The 26312-nt window shown below is 45.0% G+C and overlaps 1 protein-coding gene across 2 annotated transcripts in view; it reads left to right on the forward strand.

The window, feature by feature from the left end:
* The window catches only part of LOC139420823 (serine/threonine-protein phosphatase 2A 55 kDa regulatory subunit B beta isoform), a 109295-nt gene that overhangs the window by 76594 nt on the left and 6389 nt on the right, over positions 1 to 26312 (forward strand). For both annotated transcript variants that reach the window (XM_071171140.1, XM_071171141.1), the window contains exons 2-5: positions 14805 to 14902; positions 17843 to 18008; positions 18649 to 18761; positions 23688 to 23865. In XM_071171140.1, the coding sequence (XP_071027241.1) occupies positions 14805 to 14902; positions 17843 to 18008; positions 18649 to 18761; positions 23688 to 23865 (555 nt within the window). The remainder of the gene's footprint in view (positions 1 to 14804; positions 14903 to 17842; positions 18009 to 18648; positions 18762 to 23687; positions 23866 to 26312) is intronic.

The raw sequence follows: 26312 nt of genomic DNA on the forward strand, positions 1-26312 counted from the left end.
CGACGGCCAGCATCATCTAGCCTGCGTTATAGAGAGAATCGAAAATCCTGAGCCTTTCAGAACAGACAGGTCTTTGTGCTGAGTTGATTCATCAGAGTGCCACATAGTCAGGTGTTCGAACCTGGCCAGTGATCCAAGCATCACTGAGATGTCCAGGTGAAGGCCTGTTCAGAACAGGACTCCTCACTCCTCTCAGTCCAGTCGCTCATCAACACCGTTTTGTCTGTTTTCTCCGCTATTTCTGAGACATGTTTCCCAACTAAATATCAACACGGAGCGTCGGCCTTTGGAGAATTCTGATATCATTCATGTTTGATACAGGCGACCAGATTTTAGTCTGGAAGGTTCCGTGCCGTTGTCTGTACGCAGTATGCAGACGACCTGTCTGGTGCTTTCTTATTGTGCTAGTGTGTGTGTTTTTGTCCTCTGTCTGTCCGGGTATGATCAGAGAACAAAGCAGCAGAGCCCCTCTCTGTTCAGAGCAGCTACAGTAATGAGCTCTCCCTTTCTGAACACACACGCCCTTCTAATGGGTTAATCATGGAAAAATGGAATCCGCCTTTGAAGTCACACTCTGTCTGACAAGATATCACCCATCAATTCGCACCGGTGCCGAGTCCGATTGACTGATGCACGCACGCACGCACACACACACACACACACACACACACACACACACACACGCACACACACGTACACACACACACGCACGCACACACACACACACACACACACACACACACACACACACACACACACACACACACACACACACACGCACACACACGTACACACACACACGCGCGCACATGCACATACACACACACACACACACACACACACACACACACACACACACACACACACACACACACACACACACACACACACACACACACATGGAGCAAGATAAATGTATTCTGATCTTCTGTTTGAACAGACAGTGAATGTGAAACATGCTCACAACAATACGTGTAAGGAGCATACACACCACACCATGCATACTGATTGAAAACCAATTTCGAATTTGATTTCACATCTATTGTTCTGATTTTACTTCACAGGACAAACAGTGGGTGTATGTTGTGTTTGGCTATATACCCTGTCCACTACAAAGAAGCAAGATGGAGCTTGGTTGTTATTAAAAAAAGATAACACTTCACCCTCTGGCGCATTCATTGCCTCTGAATCTTTCATCTTTGTTGGTGGAATTCTCCCACCACGTTCTCGTCTGATGATAAGGAAAGAAAACGTTGGGAAAAGGAGTCTGAAAATTGGATACTCCTAGGGCCTAATTAGGTCAGCATGTTTCCCATCTCGGAGAGATGATTTGGAATTCTGTTTCCATGTGGATTGTGAATATGATTTAGATGTAATTATTCCTGCCCCTGTATGTACCCCCCCCCCTCCCCTCCGCCGGCTCTGCTCTGCTCTGCTTTGTGTTCTCCAATACGCCTCTTCATCATGGCGCCTGATCAATGCATTGAGCATGGTGCTCTGTTCTGACGCACTAGGTGTGTGTGTATGGCAGTGTGGTGTCTGGGTTCGTGTGTGTGCTTGTTTTTATCTTTATGTGTAGGACTGTGTGTTCTAACACCACTGAGGTAATACATCTGTGACCAAGTAGGTCATACACTCTCACTGCCACCTCCTCTTATAAATTAGACTGGAGAAATGTCTTCTATGTTATCTGTGCTAAAAGCATGGTGTGTGTCTCTCTTGTGTGCGTGTGTTTGTATTCTTGCATGTGTTTGAAAGCGTGCATGTTTTTTTGAACATTTCCTTGCAGTACCTGTTGTAGGTACAATCTGATACACTCATATTCTGTTCCATTGAAGCAAGGGAGTAATGATGCTGAGAGACCAACCACTAAGTGTCCATACAGACATAGAGAGGAGCTGGGGATGAAGAGCCAGGACCAAATGTCTCAGGACAGGCTGAAAGAACCCCCTTTAGCTCGGGACACAATAGTTCCCCTATGTAATGGCTGCAGGGCTGCAACACAGTTTGGGCCCATGTCTTTCTGTCTGTCTGCCAAGTGTTACCATTGTTAGCTTAGGACCATGACATGAGCCATGAGTTCTCCTGGTTACTGGACAAACACATCAGCCTTGTGTGTGTGTGTGTGTGTGTGTGTGTGTGTGTGTGTGTGTGTGTGTGTGTGTGTGTGTGTTCCCCTATAGTGCCTACTAAATGGCACCTATTCCCTATATCTATACTGCAATAGGGCTCATATCAAGTCAAATCGAATTTTATTTGTCACATGCGCCAAATACAACAAGTGTAAACCTTACCGTGAAATGCTTACTTTACAAGCCCTTCACCAACAATGCGGTTTTAAGAAAATAGAGTTAATAAAATATTTACTAACTAAACTAAAGTAAAAACTACAAATTTAAGTAACACAATAAAATAACAATAACGATGCTATATACAGGGGGTACCGGTACCGATGTGCGGGTTACAGGTTAGTCGAGGTAATTTGTACATGGAGGTAGGGGTAAATTGACTATGCATAGATAATAAACAGTGAGTAGCAGCAGTGTAAAAACAAGGGGGGATGTCAATGCAAATAGTCCGGGTGGCCATTTGATTCATTGTTCAGCAGTCTTATGGATTGGGAGTAGAAGCTGTTAAGGAGCCTTTTGGACCTAGACTTTTGGACCTAGACACCGCCTAGTATAAAGGCCCTGGATGTCAGGAAGCTTGGCCCCAGTGATTTACTGGGCTGTGTTCACTACCCTCTGTAGTGCCTTACGGTCAGATGCCGAGCAGTTGCCATACCAGGCGGTGATGCAACTGGTCAGGATGCTCTCGATGGTGCAACTGTATAACATGGGGACCTATGCCAAATCTCAGTCTCTTCTTGGTCTGTTTAGATCATGATCGTTTTTTGGTGATGTGGACACCAAGGAACTTGAAGCTATCGCCCCGCTCCATTACAGCCCCGTCAATGTGAATGGGGGCACTCATTTTCCTGTAGTCCACAATCATCTCATTTGTCTTGCTCACGTTGAGGGAGAGGTTGTTGTCCTAGTACCACACTGTCGGGCTATGACCTCCTCCCAATAGGCTGTCTCATTGTTGTCGGTGATCAGCCCTAACACTGTTGTGTCGTCAGCAAACTGAATGATGGTGTTGGAGTCGTGCTTGGCCACGCAGTAGTGGGTGATCGGGGAGTACAGGAGGGGACTAAGCACACACGCCTGAGGGGACCCCGTGTTGAGGATAAGCGTGGCAGTTGTGTTGTTGCCTACCCTTACCACCTGGGGGCAGCCCGTCAGAAAGTCCAGGATCCAGTTGCAGAGGGAAGTGTTTAGTCCCAGGGTCCTTAGCTTAATGATGAGCTTTGATTTACATTTTTTAAATGATTTTAATGATGAGCTTTTTTTCAACACTATGGTGTTGAACACAGAGCTGTAGTCAATGAACAGCATTCTCACAGGTGTTCCTTTTTTCCAGGTAGAAAAGGGCAGAGTGGAGTGCGATTGAGATTGAGATACCAACGTGAGTACTACGTGGCGGTAGTCATTTAGGCAGATTACCTTCGCTTTCTTGGACACAGGGACTATGGTGGTCTGCTTGAAATATGTAGATATTACAGACTCGGTCAGAGAGAGGTTGAAAATGTCAGTGAAGACATTTGCCAGTTGGTCCACGCATGCCCTGAGTACATGTCCTGGTAATCCATCTGGCCCTGCGGCCTTGTGAATGTTCACATTGGCTACGGAGAGCGTCATCACACAGTCTTCCGGAACAGCTGGTGCTCTCATGCATGTTTCAGTGTTGCTTGCCTCGAAACGAGTATAAAATATATTTAGCTCATCTGGTAGGCTCGTGTCACTGGGCAGCTCACGGCTGGGTTGCTCTTTCTAGTCCGTATTAGTTTGCAAGCCCTGCCACATCCGACGAGCGTCAGAGCCGGTGTAGTAGGATTCAGTCTTAGTCCTGTATTGACGCTTTGCCTGTTTGATGGTTCGTCTGAGGGCATAACGGGATTTCTTATAAGCATCCGGATTAGTGTCCCACTCCTTGAAAGCAGCTGCTCTAGCCTTTAGCTTGGTGCGGATGTTGCCTGTAATCCATGGCTTCTGGTTGGGATATGTACGTACAGTCACTGTGGGGACAACGTTGTCGATGCACTTATTGATGAAGCCGGTGACTGAGGTGGTATACTCCTCAATGCCATTGGATGAATCCCGGAACATATTCCAGTCTGTGCTAGCAGAACAGTCCTGTAGTGTAGCATCTGCATCATCTGACCACTTCCGTATTGAGCGAGTCACTGGTACTTCCTGCTTTAATTTTTGCTTGTAAGCAGGAATCAGGAGGATAGAATTATGGTCAGATTTGCCAAATGGATGGCGAGGGAGAGCTTTGCACGTGTCTCTGTGTGTGGAGTAAAGGTGGTCTAGAGTTTTTTTTCTCCTCTGGTTGCACATGTGACATACTGGTAGAAATGAGGTATAACGGATTTAAGTTTGCCTGCATTAAAGTCCCCGGTCACTAGGAGCAGTATTTTCTTGTTTGCTTATGGCCTTATACAGCTCGTTGAGTGCGGTCTTAGTGCTAGCGTTTAATTGTGGTGGTAAATAGACGGCTACAAAAAATATAGATTAAAACTCTTGGTAGATAGTGTGGTCTACGGTCTATCATGAGGTACTCTACCTCAGTGGAGCAATACCTCGAGACTACCTTAGTATTAGACATTGTGCACCAGCTGTTATTGACAAATAGACACACACCCCTATCCCTCGTCTTACAGGACGTAGCTGTTCTATCCTGCCGATGTACAGAACACCCAGCCAACTGTATATTACTTGTGTTGTTGTTCAGTCACGACTCTGTGAAAAATAAGATATTACAGTTTTTAATGTCCCGTTGGTAGGATAGTCTCTAATGGAGCTCATGCAGTGATTGCATGCAAAATATCCCAATTGGTTAGAAGCCCTTAAAACGGCAGCCATTCCCTCTGGCGCCATTCTTTCTTTTTAATGAAGGGAATAGGGTGCCATTTGGGATGCAGAGTTATAGTGTGATGAAGAGAGATGTACATTACAGTATGTGGCCAACCTGTCAGCAGTATGGATGTCCTTAACATCAGGGACAGGACAGGATGGAGACAGACAGGATGTATAGAGACCGATTAGAAAGAGACAGACAGGACACAGACAGACAAGAGACAGACAGGACAGAGACAGACAAGATAGAGACAGACAGGTCTAGCCAGGACAGGAGAGCCACTGACCGCTTACGTGTGGATAAACACTTTGTTCTCTCCTGTCTCATTAAGCCTATTGGATCCAACACAATTCACAAATGAGGCCCCTTATGTAACACACAAATAGGAACGTTAACAAGGTCGTTCAGCTGTCAATCTGTTGTCTCATCAAGCTATCTGATGATCATCTATAACACACCAAATCTAATTTTGGATTTCGAACATAGCTGACAGCAAATCAATCCATACTGCAGTATTTTCTATATGTATGTACTATATATATGTGGAAGGGGGGGGGGGGTTTAGTGTATATGATTATGAAGCAGTAGTGAAGATGCAGTGTGCTGTTGCCAGTTCAAAGCCTAAGAACAAAGTCCTCCCAGGCTATGCTCCTCATACAGCCCCTGCTAGTCTAGGAGGGGGTCGTCATGGAAACCTCCTAAAATTCCCCCAACACACACAGACAACATGGAGGTGCACTAGGGTAAAAATATAACAACCCAGTCTTCTTTCTTTTTCACTCCCCCTCTTTTCTCTCTCTCTCTCTCTTTCACTCTCCCTCCCTTATGGAGCGATTTCAGTGCCAACAGAAATCATCATCATTTTTAATTTGTATTAGGATATTTGAATGTAATATTGTTTTATGTTTAATTCACAAATTTGAATCATTGAATTCATAAATTGAACTTGTATTTCAGGATTTGAAACTAAATTGAATGAATATTGCATTACGATTTAAAATAAAATGTCAATTGAATTCAAATTCAATATTTGTATATTCAGCTTAAATATGGTAGATATTGCATTCATAGTCTGTGTATCAAGTTTACAAACCATCCATTCAAGTTAATCAAAGTTTAATATATTTAATTTCTCAGATGCATTCAGATTCGGTCCTTTAAATTCAGATTCAAAACCGGAGACCACGTCCTGGTACTTTGCCAGCCAGGAAAGGTAGAGGAGAACAGATATAATCAAACTCTCTCAGTGGTCAACAGAAGCTTCTGCTGCTTTCTGAAGCCAATGTGGCATGTTGAATTTATTTCCCTACTATGGATTTGGCTTTAGTGTTTGAACCACTTTAGCGATAAGCTATTATGACCCCATTCCCAAAAGCTAAGATTCTCTGGAGCATTCATTTGCTTTCTGCTCCAATGTGTGATGATCACAGGCTCCATTAGGAGTGTCACAAAAACAGCAATTTGGCCACTAATATAGATGTCTCCTAGCCAACTTTTCAGAATAGCCCTGTCATAGCCCTTCTAAGGATAGCCTTTCCACCCCCTATTTTATCTTGCTCTTGTGACTGACTGGGTTCGAACCAGGTCTCCTGAATGCCACAAGGCTGTTAGACCTCTTAGATTAGCACATAGGCATTAGTTCAGGAAGCTAACACAAGTCTTCAAGTCTCCAATAAGGTTCATCCAACCACCTCGGTTACATTTCACCCCCCCCCGTTGGACCTCATACTTGGAGATCACGGCACCAATATAACAGACTGGGTTCGAAATCAAGCCTACTGCACAACAACCCTTTCTGTGGCAAACAGAAGCAGAAGAATCTGTGCACCTACTTTAATACACCCATCCAAGTCACAGGACCAATGTCTAGGAAACAGGCTAACACAGTCTTAACCCAGTCAGTCACATGTTAACCTCATAATGACTACCCTTGCCGGAGACATGAGACCAGGGGCCGACTGGGACCAGAAATCGGCCCTGGCATTTCTAACACACCAGCCCATTCTTATTTCCAGGCCCCTTCGCCGGCTCATTCTTTTCCTCCAGGCCCCCACAATGACCCATTATTTCCCTTGAGGCCCCCACTATTATAATTTTGTGCAAAATAAAAACAAGTTTGACCGTCCCACTGGGCTAAAAATGGACCAGCCCATCTGGCATTTGCCCGAAATTCCAGATGGCCAGTCTGCCCCTGCCTGATGTCAAACTAGCACATCTTCAGGTCTCAGGGTAGGTTCTCATCACATAAGCATTGATCACCTAAACTTGCTGGATCTTGAAGACTTGTACTCGCTAAGCAGGCAGCGTGGCGTCCTTTACAATGGTGAAACTGGACTCGAATCTACAGTTGCACTGGTACAATCGCTGGGGTTGCTGTGGAGTGAACTAAAGGGGTGAATGTCGCAGATGGGGATCTTTGAAACTCACTCATCAGCAATGTTCCCTTTTTTAGGCACTGAGCAAATGTCTGGTCTGCTGAGCGCAAACTTGAACGTTGTGAAAATAATGTGCATCTTCTGGCACGCGTTGACTGTGAACTCTGAGGCTATACACGCTTTAAGGAACAGTTTTAACAGTGGACAAGTAGGCTACGGTGGCTATTTGATCATAATGTAGGCCAACCAGAGTGGCCTACCATCAAAATCAATGGAGAAAATGCATCCCATAACATTTTAAAATGGAAACAGCTGTTTTATCATTCAGCCTACAGTACCAACTAATGTGTGGTGTTCAATGTAGTCCTACATTCTGTGAGACTTTTGGGAAAAAATATGCAGGGCTTGACATTAATTTGTTTATCCACTTGTCCTTCAGACAAGGATGTGACTTAAAATGTGTTGTTTGTGCAAGAAACCACTTTACGAAATTAAGTTAATTATTATTCCCATACCATTATTACAGAGAATCAGACAAATTATGCTACCTTCTGCATATTGGCTACTTAGCTTATTCAAGCCTGTCTCAAAAATACAACACTGCCCCTTTAAGACGGAAAAAATTATCATTACCTGACTCGCTTTTCAATGATGGCTAGAAATGAACACGTTTTGTACTCTTGTAGGATGCAACTATTCCCCCATTGCTGACTAGAAATGAGCTATAACTGGGCTAATAACTCACTTACTAGCAAAGAACATTAACAAATGTGCACACGTGGCTTAATGCAGCTCTCGCTTTGATCTCAAAGCAAGCGCATCTACCATAGCCACGGGAAGTAATGGTGCTGAGGGTGCTGGAGCACCCCCTGAAAAATCTGAATAAATATATATATATATAAATATATATAAATATATATATATAATATATAAGTAGTGCACTGGGGTTTTAATAGTCCTGTATTAGCCGGACCGATATAGCCGCGTCTGCAATGCGGGCAAAAACTCCCCACCCCCCTGTTGACCAAACATCTATATTAGTGGCTAGTATTGGCAATTCCCACAGTAAAGGGAAACGTTGATAGTGTTAACTAAAGGGGAAAACTAGAAGTTGAGTGAAGTTCAATCTCGTGCTTCTCTGTGCTGGCTGATATTTATTTTGTGCGGCAGTCCCGGGGGAGCTGCGTGCCAGCGCATAGCTTACAGGGAACATTGCTCATCAGCCTGAAGTGTCGCTCCTTGCGCAATTGAAGAAGGCCTTTTTTTCAATAGAGGGGTGGGTTGGAATGAGGGCAGTCCATTGTGGGCAGTCAGGAGGGCAGTCCATTGTGGGCAGTCAGGAGGGCAGTCCAGTGTGTTTGCGAGGCAGAGGTCCTGAGTTTGAGTCTCGGTACAAGCTGAATCAGAGGGAAGCGGTACTCCTTAATCAAGCAGTGTGTCGTCCTTTACATGAACTTCCTGAACTTATCCCTATAGGCTTTAGCTAAGTGGACTAACACAGTCTTGTGACATGCAGCAGACCTGGCTCAAACACAGTCAGTCACAAGAGCAAGATTAAATTGGGGGTGGAAAGGCTATCCTTAGAAGTCCTTTACAATGGTTTTTGTTTACCACAGTGAGCTTTGGATTCTATGACAAGGCATTTCAACTACAGTTGAATTTGGAAGTTTACATACACTTAGGTTGGAGTCATTAAAATTCGTTTTTTCAGCCACTCCACAAATTTCTTGTTAACAGACTTTAGTTTTGGCAAGTCGGTTAGGACATCTACCTTGTGCATGACACAAGTAATTTTTCCAACAATTGTTTACAGACAGATTATTTCACATCACACTGTATCACAAAAATTCCAGAAAATGATGTTGTGGCTTTAGAAGTTTCTGATAGGCTAATGACATCATTTGAGTCAATTAGAGGTGTACCTGGGGATGTATTTCAAGGCCTACTTTCAAACTCAGTGTCTCTTTGCTTGACATCATGGGAAAATCTAAAGAAATCAGCCAAGACCCCAGAAAAAAAATTGTAGACCTCCACAAGTCTGGTTCATCCTTGAGAGCAATTTCCAAACACCTGAAGGTACCACGTTCATCTGTACAAACAATAGTATGCAAGTATAAACACCATGGGACCACACAGATGTCATACTGCTCAGGAAGGAGACGCGTTCTGTCTCCTAGAGATGAACATACTTTGGTGCGAAAAGTACAAATCAATCCCAGAACAACAGCAAAGGAACTTGTGATGATGCTGGAGGCCATAAAAAAACCAGACTACGGTTTGCAACTGCACATGGGGACAAAGATCGTACTTTTTGGAGAAATGTCCTCTGGTCTGATGAAACAAAATTAGAACTGTTTGCCCATAATGGCTTGCAAGCTGAAGAGCACCATCCCAACTGTGAAGCACGGGGGTGGCAGCATCATGTTATGGCGATTTGGCTGCAGGAGTGACTGGTGCACTTCACAAAATAGATGGCATCATGAGGGAGGAAAATGATGTGGATATATTGAAGCAACATCTCAAGACATCAGTCAGGAAGTTAAAGCTTGGTCGCAAATGGGTCTTCCAATTGGACAATGACCCCAAGCATACTTCCAAAGTTGTGGCAAAATAGCTTAAGGACAACAAAGTCAAGGTATTGGCGTGGCCATCAATAACCCCTGACCTCAATCCTATAGAACATTTGTGGGCAGAACTGAAAAAGTGTTTGCGAGCAAGGAGGCCTACAAACCTGACTCAGTTACACCAGCTCTGTCAGGAGGAATGGGCCAAAATTCACCCAACTTATTGTGGGAGCTTGTGGAAGGCTACCCGAAACGTTTGACCCAAGTTAAACAATTTAAAGGCAATGCTGGCAAATACTATTTTAGTGTATGTAAACTTCTGACCCACTTGGAATGTGATGAATGAAATAAAAGCAGAAATAAATAATTATCTCTAACATTTCACATTCTTAAAATAATGTGGTGATCCTAACTGACCTAAAACAGGGAATTTTTACTAGGATGAAATGTCAGGAATTGTGAAAAACTGAGTTTAAATGTATTTGGCTAAGGTGTATGTAAACGTCTGACTTCAACTGCATATTCTTATGTGGGGCACATTTTGTGACACTCCCTTCTAACGCAGCCTGTGATCATCATAGAGTGAATCACCCACGTCCAGGCTCCAGAGGGTCTTAGCTTTCAGGAATGGGCTCATAGTAGCTCATAGCCAAAACGGTTCAAATGTCAGGGCCAAATGAATTGTTTTCAGAAACCGCCAGAAGTTTCTGTTTACCACAGTGGGCTTTGGATTCTATCAGTTCTCTTCCACCTTTCCTGGCTGGCAAAGTACCAGGATGTTGTCTCTGGTTTTGAATCTGAATTTAGAGAACTGAATTGGAAAACTGAATCTGAATGCGTCTGAGAAGTTGAATATATGAAACTTTGATAAACTTCAAATTATAGTTTGTTAACTTGATGCACAGACAATTAATGCAATATCTATCATATTGAAAATTAATATATAAATATTGAGCTTGAATATTCAATTAAATGGAAATTAAATGTTAAAGCTGACTATAATATTCATTCAATTCAGTTTCAAATCAGGAAATACAAGTTAAGTTTACAAGTTTAGCATTACAAAATCAAAAAGATTAAATTAAAATTCAAAATGATGGAATTCAAATAAAATGTATGTTGACACTGAAATCGCTCCATACTCCCTTCCCTGTTTCTCTCACTCTCTCTCTCTCTCTCCCTTCCCTGTTTCTCTCACTCTCTCTCTCTCTCTCTCTCCCTTCCCTGTTTCTCTCACTCTCTCTCCCTTCCCTGTTTCTCTCACTCTCTCTCTCTCTCTCTCCCTTCCCTGTTTCTCTCTCTCTCTCTCTTCCCTGTTTCTCTCACTCTCTCTCTCTCTCTCTCTCCCTTCCCTGTTTCTCTCTCTCTCTCTCCCTTCCCTGTTTCTCTCACTCTCTCTTTCTCTCTCTCTCTCTCTCTCTCTCTCTCTCCCTTCCCTGTTTCTCTCTCTCTCTTCCCTGTTTCTCTCTCTCTCCCTTCCCTGTTTCTCTCTCTCTCTCTCTCTCTCTCTCTCTTCCTTCCCTGTTTCTCTCTCTCTCTCTCCCTTCCCTGTTTCTCTCTCTCTCTCTCCCTTCCCTGTTTCTCTCTCTCTCTCTCGCTCTCTCTCTCTCTCTCTCTCTCTCTCTCTCTCTCTCTCTCTCTCTCTCTCTTTTTAATCACACAAAAAAACACATCTATATCTTTTCCTTTCATTCCATCTCGTTCTCGTTCTATCCCTCTCTATTTCTGACATGCTTCTCCTGGGAACAAAATATAATTATTTAAAAGCCCGGTCTTGTTTGTTTGCTTGGTTTAATGTTAATTATTCAAATCCGGACCGAGCGTTGTCGGTAAAAGCACTCTGTTCGCGAGTGTGTGGGAGTGTGTATGTGTGTGAGGGACTCATCTCTTCAGGTCTGAAGAGAGTTTCGAACAATACAAATATACCTGCGAATGAGAGAGCGAGCCACAGCCCACCTGGCAGAGTATGTACCCGTATCTCTGAGAGGATTGCATAGCAACAGTGTACCCAGGCACAGCCTCTAAAACAGATGCATCTGCTAGAGGAAGACCAGGGAAGATGTGTCAAAGGTAGGAATCAATCGACCACAATCTGCTTGAGGGGAAAACTCATGATCGACTCCTTTGTTTTTCAGATGAAAACAAACTATTTCCATTCTAGGCATGCCAGTTGAATTCTCTTAACCTCACACTGCTAGAACCAGCTCGAGATATATATTCTACTTGATACATCTCAGTTCTGGATGTCCTGACCTGAATCAATGTTTGGTGCGTTCAGTCGACAGGTCATGTGAGGTAGCCAGGTGTGTCATGTCATTTTTGTTGTGTGTGACGTGGGCGGAAGGGAACCTACAGGGTTAGATAAGGAGACAGAGACGGAGAGGATACTTGCCCGCCTTGGATAGACTGTGTGTTTGGGCTGAGGATAGTTATGCATAATAGACACGCAGATCCTCCATTTAGAAGCAAATCCCCTCCGCTGGCAGGGCAGGGCAGAGCTTACTGCTGCAGCATACATAAACACCCAGCAGCACATAGACAGCAATACAGGCTCTTTGTCTTCTTCGAGGTTTCCAAATTGTACGGTCGAGTCAAGAGCGGGGCGTGGAGTACGAGACACTTGAGAGGCTGTTAATGCGTACAGTGAGCTGTATTGGGGCTGTGGTGGCACTGATACGGCAGGCTGTTTACACAGACAGGCAGAGGGGAGAGCATTTGTTCCCTAAGTTCCATGGTGGTGTCGCAGTTCTTCAACGCTCCCTAGTGAGGGGTTCCTTTAATTAAACATCCCCGATTGCCCTACTTTCCTCTGTGGCTGTGTGGGTTAAGATAGTCCTCATCACACCGCAAGACAGCCAACAATGGCAGCTTCCTTTGCCATTTCTCTAAGCCCCTAGAATGCAGACGGGTTATCTGGATTTGCGCACCACCTACAGTGATGCTGCTAAATGAGACGTTTGTGTCGTACACACACGTTTGTCTGTTTGTGTTGTCCTCGGTGTAGTTTGTGTATGTTTCTCAAGAGATGCAACCACAGTAATTCTGTACCATCGTCAACGGTTGGATGCCTGGCCACCCTGTTGGGGTCTGTAAAGACAGACATTGCTCTTCCATCTCTATATATGAACATGAGTGTGAGCATCTATCTACCATCTTTAATATTGTAGGAGGAGGGTGTGGGGTGGCTCTTTTGTAATGCAATTTCACTGTCAACCACATGAATGGAGTGTTCCGAGTGTGCGACGGGTGGACCAGAAATGTCATTTGTATCTGATCTGATGTGATTGAGTTGTGGAGACATATTGCGGAGGCTCCCCTGCCACAGAGAGAAGCAGCAGGCTGTAATTCTCCAGGTCCACCATACCGTGTTATTGTAGAGATCTGGCGTGTGTGTCAGGGAGATGTGTGAGAGGGTTTTGCATATGAATAGGGTGGTGACAGACAGTGTGGGGGGCAAGGGGCAGGGGGGGTGCTACTGATGGAGCTAGCCTAGCGAGGGGGCTGTAGCATTGTGAGTGGCCCAGGCTGTTGTTGTTGTAGTGGTGGCCCAGGCCTTTCATCAGCCCTGAGATGAGCTAGTGGCACACATAATTGATCCGATCCATGGACACGCTATCTGAGCAGGCCTTTCTGCCTCGGAGAGAGCAGGCCTTCAAAGACTTGAGGAGCTCATCAACTGCAAGGGGCGTGAAAATAGACCACTTGAATGCATTGAAGAATCAGGGTTACGTTTTTTTAACTCTGCCTCTTGACCCGCCTACACCAGACAGTATATACAAAAGTATGTGGACACCCCTTCTAATTAGTGGATTCGGCAATTTCAGCCACACCCATTGCTGACAGGTGTATAAAATCAAGCACACAGCCATGCAATTTCCATAGACAAACATTGTCAGTAGATTGGCCTTACTGAAGAAATCAGTGACTTTCAACGTGGCACCGTCATAGGATGCCACGTTTCCAACATATCAGTTTGTAAAAATGTCTGCCCTGCTAGAGCTGCTGGTCAACTCTGTGGTGTTATTGTGAAGTGGAAATGTCTAGAAGCTACAATGGCTCAGCTGCGAAGTGGTAGGCCTCACAAGCTTACAGAACGGGACCGCTGAAGCTCATAGCACGTACAAATCGTCTGTCCTCGGATGCAACACTCACTACCAAGTTCCAAACTGCCTCTGGAAGCAAGGTCAGCACAAGAACTGTTCGTCGGGAGATTCATGAAATGGGTTTCCATGGCCGAGCAGCCGAACACAAGCCCAAGATCACCATGAGCAATTTCAAGCGTCTTCTTGGGTGGTGCAAAGCTCGACATTGGACTCTAGAGCAGTGTAAACGTGTTCTCTGAAGTGATGAATCATGCTTCACCATCTGGCAGTCCAACAGACAAATCTGGGCTGTTTTTCATGGTTCAGGCCAGGCCCCTTAGTTACAGTGAAGGGAAATCTTAACGCTACAGCTTACAATTACATTCTAGACAATTATGTGCTTCCAAATTTGTAGCAATAGTTTGCGGAATCCTGTTTCAGCATGACAATGCCCCGTGCACAAAGCGAGGTCCATACAGAAATAGTTTGTTGAGATCAGTGTGGAAAAACTTGACTAGCCTGCACAGAGCGCTGACCCCAATCAAACACCTTTGGGATGAATTGGAAAGCCGACTGCAAGCCAGGCCTAATCGCCCAACATCAGTGCCCAACCATATACTTATGGTGAAGGTGGTGCATTTCAAGCCATTCACCAATTTAATTTCACATAGCTGGGTCTTGAAAATAGATTTTACGGTTGTCAGTGAGGTGAAGGAAACAGAACGTGACTCATTCAGGCATACAGTGGGTGGGCAATGTACTGTATCACTGTATTAAGTATCTCAGTGAGGTAACGTTTCTCTGTGTGTCTTATCTTCCAGCTGACATCATATCCACGGTTGAGTTCAACCCAACTGGAGAGCTGCTGGCAACGGGGGACAAGGGAGGGAGAGTAGTGGTGTTCCAGAGGGAACAGGAGGTAAGACCGGCACGGACCCCCATTCTCATCATGTCTCTCACATCCTGGCACTCTGTTTTACTATGTCACTAACCATTTGCCATCTAGCTCATAAACCTGCATCTAATGAATCCATATTTTGAACCTTGAATGAAATAACATCACATCGACACATGCATTACCATTCATAAACGTCCCTTTTTCAGGACCCTGTCTCTCAAAGATAATTCGTAGCAACCCAAATAACTTCACAGATCTTCATTGTAAAGGGTTTAAACACTGTTTCCCGTGCTTGTTCAATGAACCATAAACAATTAATGAACATGCACCTGTGGAACGGTCGTTAAGACACTAACAGCTTACAGACGGTAGGCAATTAAGGTCACAGCTATGAAAATTCAGGACACTACAGAGGCCTTTCTGCTGACTCTGAAAAACACCAAAATAAAGATGCCCAGTGTCCCTGCTCATCTGTGTGAATGTGCCTTAGGCATGCTGCAAGGAGGCATGAGGACTGCAGATGTGGCCAGGGCAATAAATTGCAATGTCCGTACTGTGAGACGCCTAAGACAGCACTACAGTGAGACAGGACGGACAGCTGATCATCCTCACAGTGGGAGACCACGTGTAACAACACCTGCACAGGATCGGTACATCCGAACATCACACCTACGGAACAGGTACAGGATGGTAACAACAACTGTTCGAGTTCCACCAGGAACGCACAATCCCTCCATCAGTGCTCAGACTGTTCGCAATATGCTGAGAGAGGCTGGACTGAGGGCCTGTCGTAGGCCTATTGTAAGGCAGGTCCTCACCAGACATCACCGGCAACAATGTCACCTATGGGCTCAAACCCACCGTCACTGGACCAGACAGGACTAGCAAAAAGTGCTCTTCACTGACGAGTCGCGGCTTTGTCTCACCAGGGATGATGGTCGGATTTGCGTTTATAGTCAAAGGAATGAGCGTTACACCGAGGCCTGTACTCTGGAGCGGGATTGATTTGGAGGTGGAGGGTCCGTCATGGTCTGAGGCGGTGTGTCACAGCATCATCGGACTGAGCTTGTTGTCATTGCAGGCAATCTCAACGCTGTGCTACCCTTCCTGCAGGCTCATCCTGACATGACCCTCCAGCATGACAATGCCACCAGCCATACTGCTCGTTCTGTGCGTGATTTCCTGCAAGACAGGAAGGTCGGTGTTCTGCCATGGCCAGCGAAGAGCCCGGATCTCAATCCCATTGAGTACGTCTGGGACCTGTTGGATCGGAGGGTGAGGGCTAGGGCCATTCCCCCCAGAAATGTCCGGGATCTTGCAGGTGCCTTGGTGGAAGAGTGGGGTAACATCTCACAGCAAGAACTGGCAAATCTGGTGCAGTCCATGAGAAGGAGATGCACTGCAGTACTTAATGCAGCTGGTGGCCACATCAGATACTGGCTGTTGCTTTTGATTTTGACCCCCCCTTTGTTCAGGGACACACTATTCCATTTCTGTTAGTCCCGTGTGGAGTCTGTGGAACTTGTTCAGTTTGTGTCTCAGTTGTTGAATCTTGTTATGTTCAAATATTTACACATGTTAAGTTTGCTCAAAGTAAACGCAGTTGACAGTGAGAGGGCGTTTTTTTGTTGTTGCTCAGTTTAAATGTTGGTTGGATCTGGAAGAAACAGTGCCAGCGTGTTACAGTAAAGGCTCGCACACATCGCACCGAATGTTGATCTAGCGTTCGTCTGCCGATCGTTCCGCGCACTGTGTTTTAGGGACCACCCACTGTTGACATCTGACTGTCTTCACCCGATTCTACATGTAAAACTGGTGTACACTCGGTTCGCAAATGATGGCTGACACTCTGTTCAGAGATGCCAAGTACTCTCGGCGAACAAACGCTATTGGTGTGTCTGAGCTCTTACATTTGCTGGGTTACTGTGTAGTAGTAGTTGTAGTAGTTGTAGCAGCAGTAGTAATAGCAGTAGTACTAGTAGTGGAAGTGTTAAGGGTCTGTGAATGTTTATTCAGTGGTTGTAGGAAGTATTATGGAAAGATTATGGGCCACTCGGGGAGGCCTACCGTCTCCTTTGGAAGCTGGATGAAAGGACTAGACAGCGTCTGAACCTTCTGTCTGGCTGTGAGAAAATATGAACGTCAGGGACTGCATGAGTCCCCCCCCCCTTCCTCCTTTCTCCGCGTCTTTTCACCTTCCAGCTGATTTCAAGGCGCTCCATAGTATCCGCTAATCCTCACACCAGAGGCGCTTTCCCCCCCTCCCCTCTTGCTTCCCCCTGTCTTCACCCCCGCAGAGGGCAAATCTGTTTCCATTAATACCCATCCCTCTTGTTTGGTCATCTGATTTGGCTCTATTGATTCTGAAGCTTCCTGAGGTGAAACCTGACCTGCCATGTTGGCTGAGCTGAGGCTGCTGGGCTGTTATTGAGCGATCTCGCTGGCCCTTACTACAGATCCTGACAGCCTTACAATAGATTTAACCCACTTTTGCCTGATTTCTCATAGTTCTACTCAACAAAAATACCTTATGGAGGCACAAGGTCTGTACTATGTCAGCAGTTATGTCAACCCGTATAATGCCGGAGAGGGATTTTGGTGACTGCTCAACATACTAGAGTCCCCATGTTTTGTTTGTTCCTGGGTAGTTCCTGGGTAGTGTGCGAATGTATGCTTGATCTAGAAAGCAGAAACCAGGCCAGCGACACATCTGCTGCTGTGAAAATCTTGGGTTGCTGTTTCCTTACATTTTGTCTATTCAATGCAAAAAGGAAGATCCCCACTCTCAAATTGTGTTCAATGTACCCCTCTGTATCCTCATCCCGCAATATCATTATCTTCATTTCATTGTCAAGCTTCAAACACTGGATTATTATTTTTTTTGCATGTCTGAATAGCTGAATAATCCCAGAACATCTGCATATTCTTCCACAAACTCCAACGTTGTCCTTGTTGTTTCAGAGTAAGAACCAGCCCCACAGGAGAGGGGAGTACAATGTTTACAGCACCTTCCAGAGCCACGAGCCTGAGTTTGACTACCTGAAGAGCCTGGAGATCGAGGAGAAGATCAACAAGATCCGCTGGCTGCCTCAACAGAACGCTGCCTACTTCCTCCTCTCCACCAATGGTAAGCCGCACAGCCAGCTTTAGGGAAATCGCCATGTTTTACCGCTCACTTGTCGATGTTGGTATTTGCTAATGGTTCCATTACCTCCGTTACGTCATCTGTTGCATAATACAGCCTATTGATTTTAGCCAAGCAGCTGCATTATGGAAAAGTCTTCATGTTAAAGTGCCGCAAGAGGCAGGAAGTGGCTCTTCTCAAGTTACATATTCACATATTCATCAGTCACTCCATTGACCTTTACAATACTGCAGTGCCCCTCCTTTTCACCTTTCACTAAATGTATTAGACAGGGAACTTGCATCAGCAGACAGACTCGTATGAGGGCAGAGCGCTATCTTTGGACACCAGTGGAACAAGCTAGGCTGGCAACAGGAGGCTTTAATCAGGTTAATTGGAGGCTATTGATCTCAGCTGATATATCTGCTATCTATTTATGCCATGCCAACCCTCCGCAGTGGCAAGCTTCCAATACTGTAGCAGCACAGCAGATCGAGCCGCACACCACTGAGTCGCCCTCCTCCCCTCCTCAGCGCAGCTAGCTATCTCCCCGAGCCAGATCAGCACAGTGCACCTTTCGTTTAGCCTATCCCTCGTCTGTTGTTACTCATCCCTCTCTCCCCTCCTCCTCTCCTCCCTGCAGATAAAACAGTGAAGCTGTGGAAGATCAGTGAGCGGGACAAGAGACCGGAGGGCTACAACCTGAAGGACGAGGAAGGGAGGATCCGAGACCCAGCCACCATCACCGCCCTGCGGGTAAGATGCCAACCCATGCCCCACCCCCGGTGTCACCACAGCCTCCGGGCATCTCTGTGCCCACCCGCCCAGTGCTACACACAGAGGTTGAACACTGATGTCATCCTTCCTCTGGCAACCTGTGTCATTATCGCTCCCCATGGCAGTCTAAGCCTCTATCTCTCCCCTAGTGCCACTGAGGGATTAAAGAAACTCGCCTGGTTTCATATCTTGCCAAATGCACATGTCTGTCAGTGTGAGGGTGTGGAAGGGGTGTTTCTGGCTCTTAAGAGGGGGGGTAGGGGTGGGGTAAGTGGGGGACATCAAGCGCCAATGCTGCTGACTGACCAAACATTAGCCAGGTCCAGTAGTGACCCATCTGTCTCCACCATCCTGTACCCAGGGGTCAGCATGGGGTCAAATATCACCCCCATCTCCATGGATACACAGACAGCAGGCTGGGACATGTCTGAATCAACTCTATTGGTCGCTGTCAGGTGGTAAAGCAATGATAGTAGATTATAGCTGGTGTAAACAGAGGTCTTACGATGGCTAGACGTTTGTTGTCTTTTCCTTTATAAACATAAAATGCCTATTTTCATCATCGTTGTGTTCCATGAAAGAACCCCCCCCCCCCCCCCCCCCCCAGAACAAACATTGGAATTGAATCCTCTCTTTTTCTCCTCCACTCTCATTAAAAAAAGGAAAATGTAACAGACATGTTTTCCTTCGTTCAAGAGCTCACACGCCGCACTCCTCAGTAAATATCATATTAATTTAGGAGAGAAGTGAGCGGTGCAGAAACTGTATCAATATTTCGACCCCTGACTCGTGCCAATCATCCCTCTCTCCTCATGCTCTCATTTTCCACTCTGGGCCCAAATTGACCCTTACGCAACACAGCCTTTGGAAATCAATAGAAATCACATTACGGTTGAGAGATGGAATTGTGAAACATCATTGAATGGGATTAAGTTAGTGGGAGGGAGCGACAGTGTTGCAGGCTGTGCTTGACTTGGGCAGGATCTCACCGGAGCTGAGTACCGGCAACTTCAATTTTCTAATGCTTGACCTCCTGTTCCTCTTATAGAATATTAGCTCAAAAGTATTGTGGAGCTTCGGCACCTAAATGTAAGCAGTACTGGCACCCAAAATGAGTACCGGCACCTATTTCATTCTATGTCAAGCACTGGTTCCAGGACTGGCACAGACTATCCATTATATTGATCAGATACTCTAGTGGCCAACAATGAACATTAAAAAAAAAATGGAAGGCAGTCAGGAGTAGGCAAGATCAGGTGGGATAATTTGAGCCAATGAGAAGGCAGATACGTGTGTACAGACACAACAGGCACAATGTTTTCCACTAGTTACCACAGCCACAGCCAAAAAAAGTCATGAAAACAGAACATTTCTTTTTGTTGGTATTAATTTAAGGTTAGGTTTAAAATCACATTTTAAGAAGAGAAATTGTAGAAATAGTTGGGGTGTATGACTTTGGCTGTGGTAACTAGTGACGACCAGGCACAACTCCGATAAATAGTGTATTTTCTCAAAGTTGCCGGGATGTCACTTGTCCTACTTATATCAGTACACTCGTAACAACCGAATCATTACGAAACTTCTATTAGATCAAGTAAGCCACATGTAGCAAATATGCCAGTCAATTATGTGTTAACCAAATTTCACACTTCCTCATTGACCTCCATACGAAAACTCCTCGCTTGGTGAGCGAAGAAAATGTCTGTCAGTCACTCTGAGAGAAAACACGATGTCACCCATCAGAGAGGAGGCGGGCTGTACTGTCAGTCTGTCCCAGTGCCCTGCACCTTACTAACTGACTACACTTAACCCTATGTGGGACCAGTACAGGATCAATGTTATTGAAAATGTCCACTGCTCACTAGCATACCACTGTGTATGCATGCTCTTTGGGTTGAAGGTGGATTTCCCATGCCTCTCCTATCCTGTCTGAACATATCACCCGCTTGGCTTGATTCATGTCCAGGTCTTTCTATTGAGTAATAACTGTGGACCGAAGCAGCTCCTCCCAGCGCTGCCTCATCTGAGAAACAGACGTTGATGTATGAGTTAATGACCTCAGCAGTCTCTGCAGCATGCTCCTCCTCCACCTCTCGCTGTGTGATGGTGTGACCGTGCCGGGGCGCTGAGAGACACTCATCATGCTAGCAGACTCATATCTGATAATCATTGGCTGTGCTGCGCTGTGTCTGTGTGGCGTTGACAGATGGTTTGTGTTCACTGTCAGACAGATACCCAATAATGGTCAGCCAAGGAGGCGCCCAAGAGTGAATGCACATTAGTGAGCATGTCCCACTCCCCCTCTCTGTCACTAGTTATCACTAGCTCTCTCTCTCTCTCTCTCTCTCTCTCTCTCTCTCTCTGTCACTAGTTATCACTATCTCTCTCTCTCTCTCTCTCTCTCTCTGTCAAAAGTTATCACTATCTCTCATTACTCCTCTCTTTCTCGTCCTCTCTCTCTCTGTCACTAGTTATCACTCTCTCTCTCTCTCTCTCTCTCTCTCTCTCTCTGTCACTAGTTATCACTCTCTCTCTCTCTCTCTCTCTCTCTCTCTCTGTCACTAGTTATCACTATCACTCATTACTCATCTCTTTCTCTTCCTCTCTGCCACTAGTTATCACTCTCTCTCTTTCTCTCTCTCTCTCTCTCTCTCTCTGTCACTAGTTATCACTATCACTCATTACTCATCTCTTTCTCTTCCTCTCTGTCACTAGTTATCACTATCACTCATTACTCATCTCTTTCTCTTCCTCTCTGCCACTAGTTATCACTCTCTCTCTCTTTCTCTCTCTCTCTCTCTCTCTCTCTGTCACTAGTTATCACTATCACTCATTACTCATCTCTTTCTCTTCCTCTCTGTCACTAGTTATCACTATCACTCATTACTCATCTCTTTCTCTTCCTCTCTGTCACTAGTTATCACTATCACTCATTACTCATCTCTTTCTCTTCCTCTCTGTCACTAGTTATCACTATCACTCATTACTCATCTCTTTCTCTTCCTCTCTGTCACTAGTTATCACTATCTCTCTCTCTCTGTCACTAGTTATCACTTATTACTCCTCCCTTTCTCTTCCTCTCGCTCTCTCTGTCACTAGTTATCACTATCTCTCTCTCTCTCTCGCTGTCACTAGTTATCTCTCTGTCTCTCTCTCTCTCTCTCTGTCACTAGTTATCACTCTCTCTCTCTCTCTCTGTCATTAGTTATCTCTCTCTCTCTCTGTCACTAGTTCTCTCTCTCTCTGTAACTAGTTATCACTATCACTCATTAATCCTCTCTTTCTCTTCCTCTCTGTCAAATTGTCAGTACTCCGTCTCCCTCCAGGATTCTTCATATTCCTTTTCCCCTCTAGTTCTTTCCATTGTCTCTCTCCCCCTCCCTCTAATGTGTAAATGCATCTTTCCCTGTTGTCTCTCCCGTGCCGCGCCTATAGACCAGTGGTAGTACAGATTATTGTATGGGACAATATACAAATGCTTTTGAGAAAGATAACAACAAAACAAAATAACAATTTTATCGAGTAAATGTTTCTTTATTTTATTATTATTTTGAATAAGACGTGAAAATGCAATGAATTCAAGGTTATTTGTTGATGTAAAAAACATCTAAATGGACCAATTTTAAGGTTGTGCTATTAGATTTTGGGGTGAGGTCATGAGAAATTCTGGCTGAAAAAAATGGACCCCTCCCTGAAAAAGTTGAATACTATAGAACATTAGAGACTGGGGGATTATGGCTGAGAGCAGTAGAAATCCAATCCCAAGTGTGAATTGTCTGTGTGTGGGTGGGTGGGTGTGAGTGGTGTGTGTCTGTGGGGAGAGCGGCTGGAGGGGCATTTATCACTTTGCACAGACAGGAGAGGTTGTGTGTGGGTGTGTGAGGGGGAGTGCTAGTGAAGGTGGGGGGGGGGTCCCTGGCGAGGAGCTGCAGGCTACAGCTGCTCCTCCTGTATGGCCGTTAAGCAGCTCTGTGAGGGGTTATCGTTTACCAGTGCTTTTATTGCTCTTCCAAACAGAGCCAGAGGAACCACAGACAGACAGAGGGAGGGGGCAGTCTCTGTCAATAACACACACTACAACTGACAGCTCCACACAAATGAAGGAGTCGTCTGGGCTAGTGCTGGACCAATATACCGTACAAACCTTCGTTTGGGATCGTGATATCTAAAACCGATTTCTTTGTTTTGGCAAATATGATGGTAGAAATACCCGCATGCCTATATCATCAATTGGAACTTGTAAACAGCCACAAGGTTTCCTATCTCCTGCAGTCATTGTCAATCATGAAACCCTAATGCTCCTCTATAAGAGTCCTCCTCACATCCAGAGATAATGATCATGATGCATCAGCACAAGCCTCCTGCTGATTCCACTGAGTTGGCAATGCATTAGTCTAAATTGCGAGGCGCGTACGAGACAAAATCTGGAACATTTGTCGAGAAAGGGGCCCATAAAGTGTGCGAGTGTGGCAGACAAGCCCTTGCACAGTGGGGGTCTGGGTCTCTCTAGGGGCCCCCTGTTGTGTGGCTAGTATCTAGGGGCCCGGGCTGAGATTTGTCATCATTAAGGGACCCTACTCCCTGTGAGAACATGGGGTTCCCCATTATGGGCTGGCTAGAGGAGCTCTCAGTTCAGTCTCACACTGTCAGAGTGGTGCATGAACAGCCCATACTTGAAATACTGCACTCACTGAATAACTGACTGTTGAATACACAGGTGATTTGATGTTTATAAACACATATTTTTCTTATTCTCTTTCTCTCCCTCCCCTCGATCACTCCCTCCCTCTCCACTTTTTTTTCCCCCTCCATCGTGCCCTCCCCGCCACCCTCCTTCCCTCCATCGTGCCCTCCCCGCCATCCTCCTTCCCTCCATCGTGCCCTCCCTGCCACCCTCCTTCCCAGGTGCCAGTGCTGCAGCCCATGGACCTGATGGTGGAGGCGACGCCCAGGCGGGTGTTCTCCAACGCCCACACGTACCACATCAACTCCATCTCCGTCAGCAACGATTACGAGACCTACATGTCCACAGACGACCTGAGAATCAATCTGTGGAACCTGGAGATCACCAACCAGAGCTTCAGTATCCTTCTCCCGGCAAACATACTGTGTAGATGGCTAGACTGACCGCTGAGGAACTCAAATTAAGAGATTGTCTCACTTTGGAAGATGTTTTCATGTTTTTGTTGTTGGATTAGCTCATTCATGATGATGTATGCATCACAGTCAGGATGTTAAGCTGGAAGACAGAACATATATACTATTTATATATACTATTAATTCTGAATTGCATTATTTCTCAGTTTCATGGGGAATAAAAAAGGTATTCAGTTTAAAGCAGTTTAAAGCTCTTGTATGCAATAGAATTTGGGCCATTCCACCGAATCGGTGCCATTTGCATGTTGTAACTTCTCAAAATTGAACTTAATTCTTTATCTTTTTTCAGCACTGTATCTAATAACAGACTTGTTTAACTATTCAAAATGTGTAGTGGTCAATCTAAGGCAATTTTTTACCAGGTTTCTAAATGGAAGATGGTTGCATTTCTCTCAGTCCGGTTACCAAAACGGTTTAAATATCAATTAAGTCATGCCAACTAGTTTCTTTGTTTTTCCCTCAATAAAGTGGGTATTTTAAAGAAACGATTGGTTACATGTTGAAAAAAATATATATATGTAGCTAAAAAGTCATATGCGGGCGAAATCTCTTTTTTTTAAAGACAAAGCCATTTTTTATTTTTAAATGCGACCCCAATCTCAATTTTATCACAAATCTATCATGTGTTTTATCAAACAATTGTTTAAATGATGGACCAAGCATAACTGAAAACTAAGTGGTTTATCTTAATTTTTTTAATAAAAAACAATTAAGTAACAGGAATGAGCGCTGAGTAACAGGAATGAGCGCTGAGTAACAGGAATGAGCGCTGAGTAACAGGAATGAGCGCTGAGTAACAGGAATGAGCGCTGAGTAACAGGAATGAGCGCTGAGTAACAGGAATGAGCGCTGAGTAACAGGAATGAGCGCTGAGTAACAGGAATGAGCGCTGAGTAACAGGAATGAGCGCTGAGTAACAGGAATGAGTGCTTGTATGTGTGAGAATAACTGGATGTCACAGAACTTCCTTCAATTAAACAAAGATAAAACCGGTCATTATATTTGGCCAAAAAGATCTGAGACTAAATAGCAACATAAAGCAGTAACAATTGTGTGTTTTTTTGCATGAGTGCGTGTGCGTGTATGTGAGCGTGTGCTTGTGTGTGTGTATGCGGGGTGGGGTGGGCGGTAGAGAGAGAGAGAGAGAGAGAGAGAGGTGTGAGTATCCCTCCTCCCCCTGCAGCATGTGTGTCTGGCTCCTGCCTCTGCACAGCATGGGTTCTCCATCTTCCTCTACAAAAGGCAAGAAAGACAAGAAATACAAAAAGCTGAGAATATTAAGCAGATCCTCAGATCTCTACATTGACTACCAGTATCTAATATTAACTTGAAAGTACTATTTTCGGAAAATATAAAACACAACATTCACTTGCAAACACGACATACAATTGTATTTCATATAGAATTGCAGTAAATGAATGAACAAAAACTTGCCTTTTCTAAGAAACAGTCTCTAGTTTGGCCCAGACTTCGTTGTCAATTTCCATGTAACGACCTGTGACTTGCTTCGCTGGTGGGATGGTACACAGGATGTCTTGAAAGGGGTACCAAAGGATGTCTTCGCGTGCTGGCCAGCAAAACCCGTTGGCCCCAGTCCTTTTCATACAACAAACCTTGACGTGTGTGTGTGTGTTGTTTGTGTCTGTGATGATGCCAGTTGACCGTCGTACTTCAGCACACACCATTTGCCGACAAAACCTCAGGACTTTGCCACTGATATTCTGTGTTCGTGGGAGCCTTCTGTCAATTTGAACGTGAAATGCTTTGCATTAAAGCACTCGCAGCTCAGAGAATGTCTTGCTGTGCACAAGCAGCTGACATCCCTGTAGGTCAGCTCTCCGTGGAATTGGTTTACTGCCTGATGCATCTTCACCGTAGCTGGAACTGGGCTAACTGGAGGTGTAGTGAGGTGCTTCATGGCTTCTATCCTGGACTTGATCCGGTAGCAAAGTCTCCCTCCACTTTTTGCGACGTCTGCGCTTTTTCCCCTCTTACTAAATGTTATTGACTGTTTTCTTCCTGCCTGATGCTATGTCCTCCCTGTATTTCTGCTGTTCCTTCTTTTAAGTATCTCTCTCTCTCTCCTTTCTGGGTCGGCATCGCGTCGAGTGCGATAGCTTTTCGAGCGCGATAGCGTTTCTGCAGCATCTAATCGATTGGCTCCCTGTAAGTAATGTGTTCACATTGTAAAACTGAAAACACCTTCAGTAATTCCAACTGTGAAACTTCAAATGAAGAGAATAGTATTATAATTAATCAATGTATATACCAGATACACATTTAAAATGGCTATGTCATTCAAACTTCTCACTCCTGTGACTCTTATTCAGTCCTGTTACCCTTCATATGAGTAACAGGACTGAAAGTAACAGG

Source organism: Oncorhynchus clarkii, chromosome 12 (genome assembly GCF_045791955.1).
Source record: "Oncorhynchus clarkii lewisi isolate Uvic-CL-2024 chromosome 12, UVic_Ocla_1.0, whole genome shotgun sequence".
In the NCBI taxonomy this organism is placed as follows: Eukaryota; Metazoa; Chordata; class Actinopteri; order Salmoniformes; family Salmonidae; genus Oncorhynchus; species Oncorhynchus clarkii.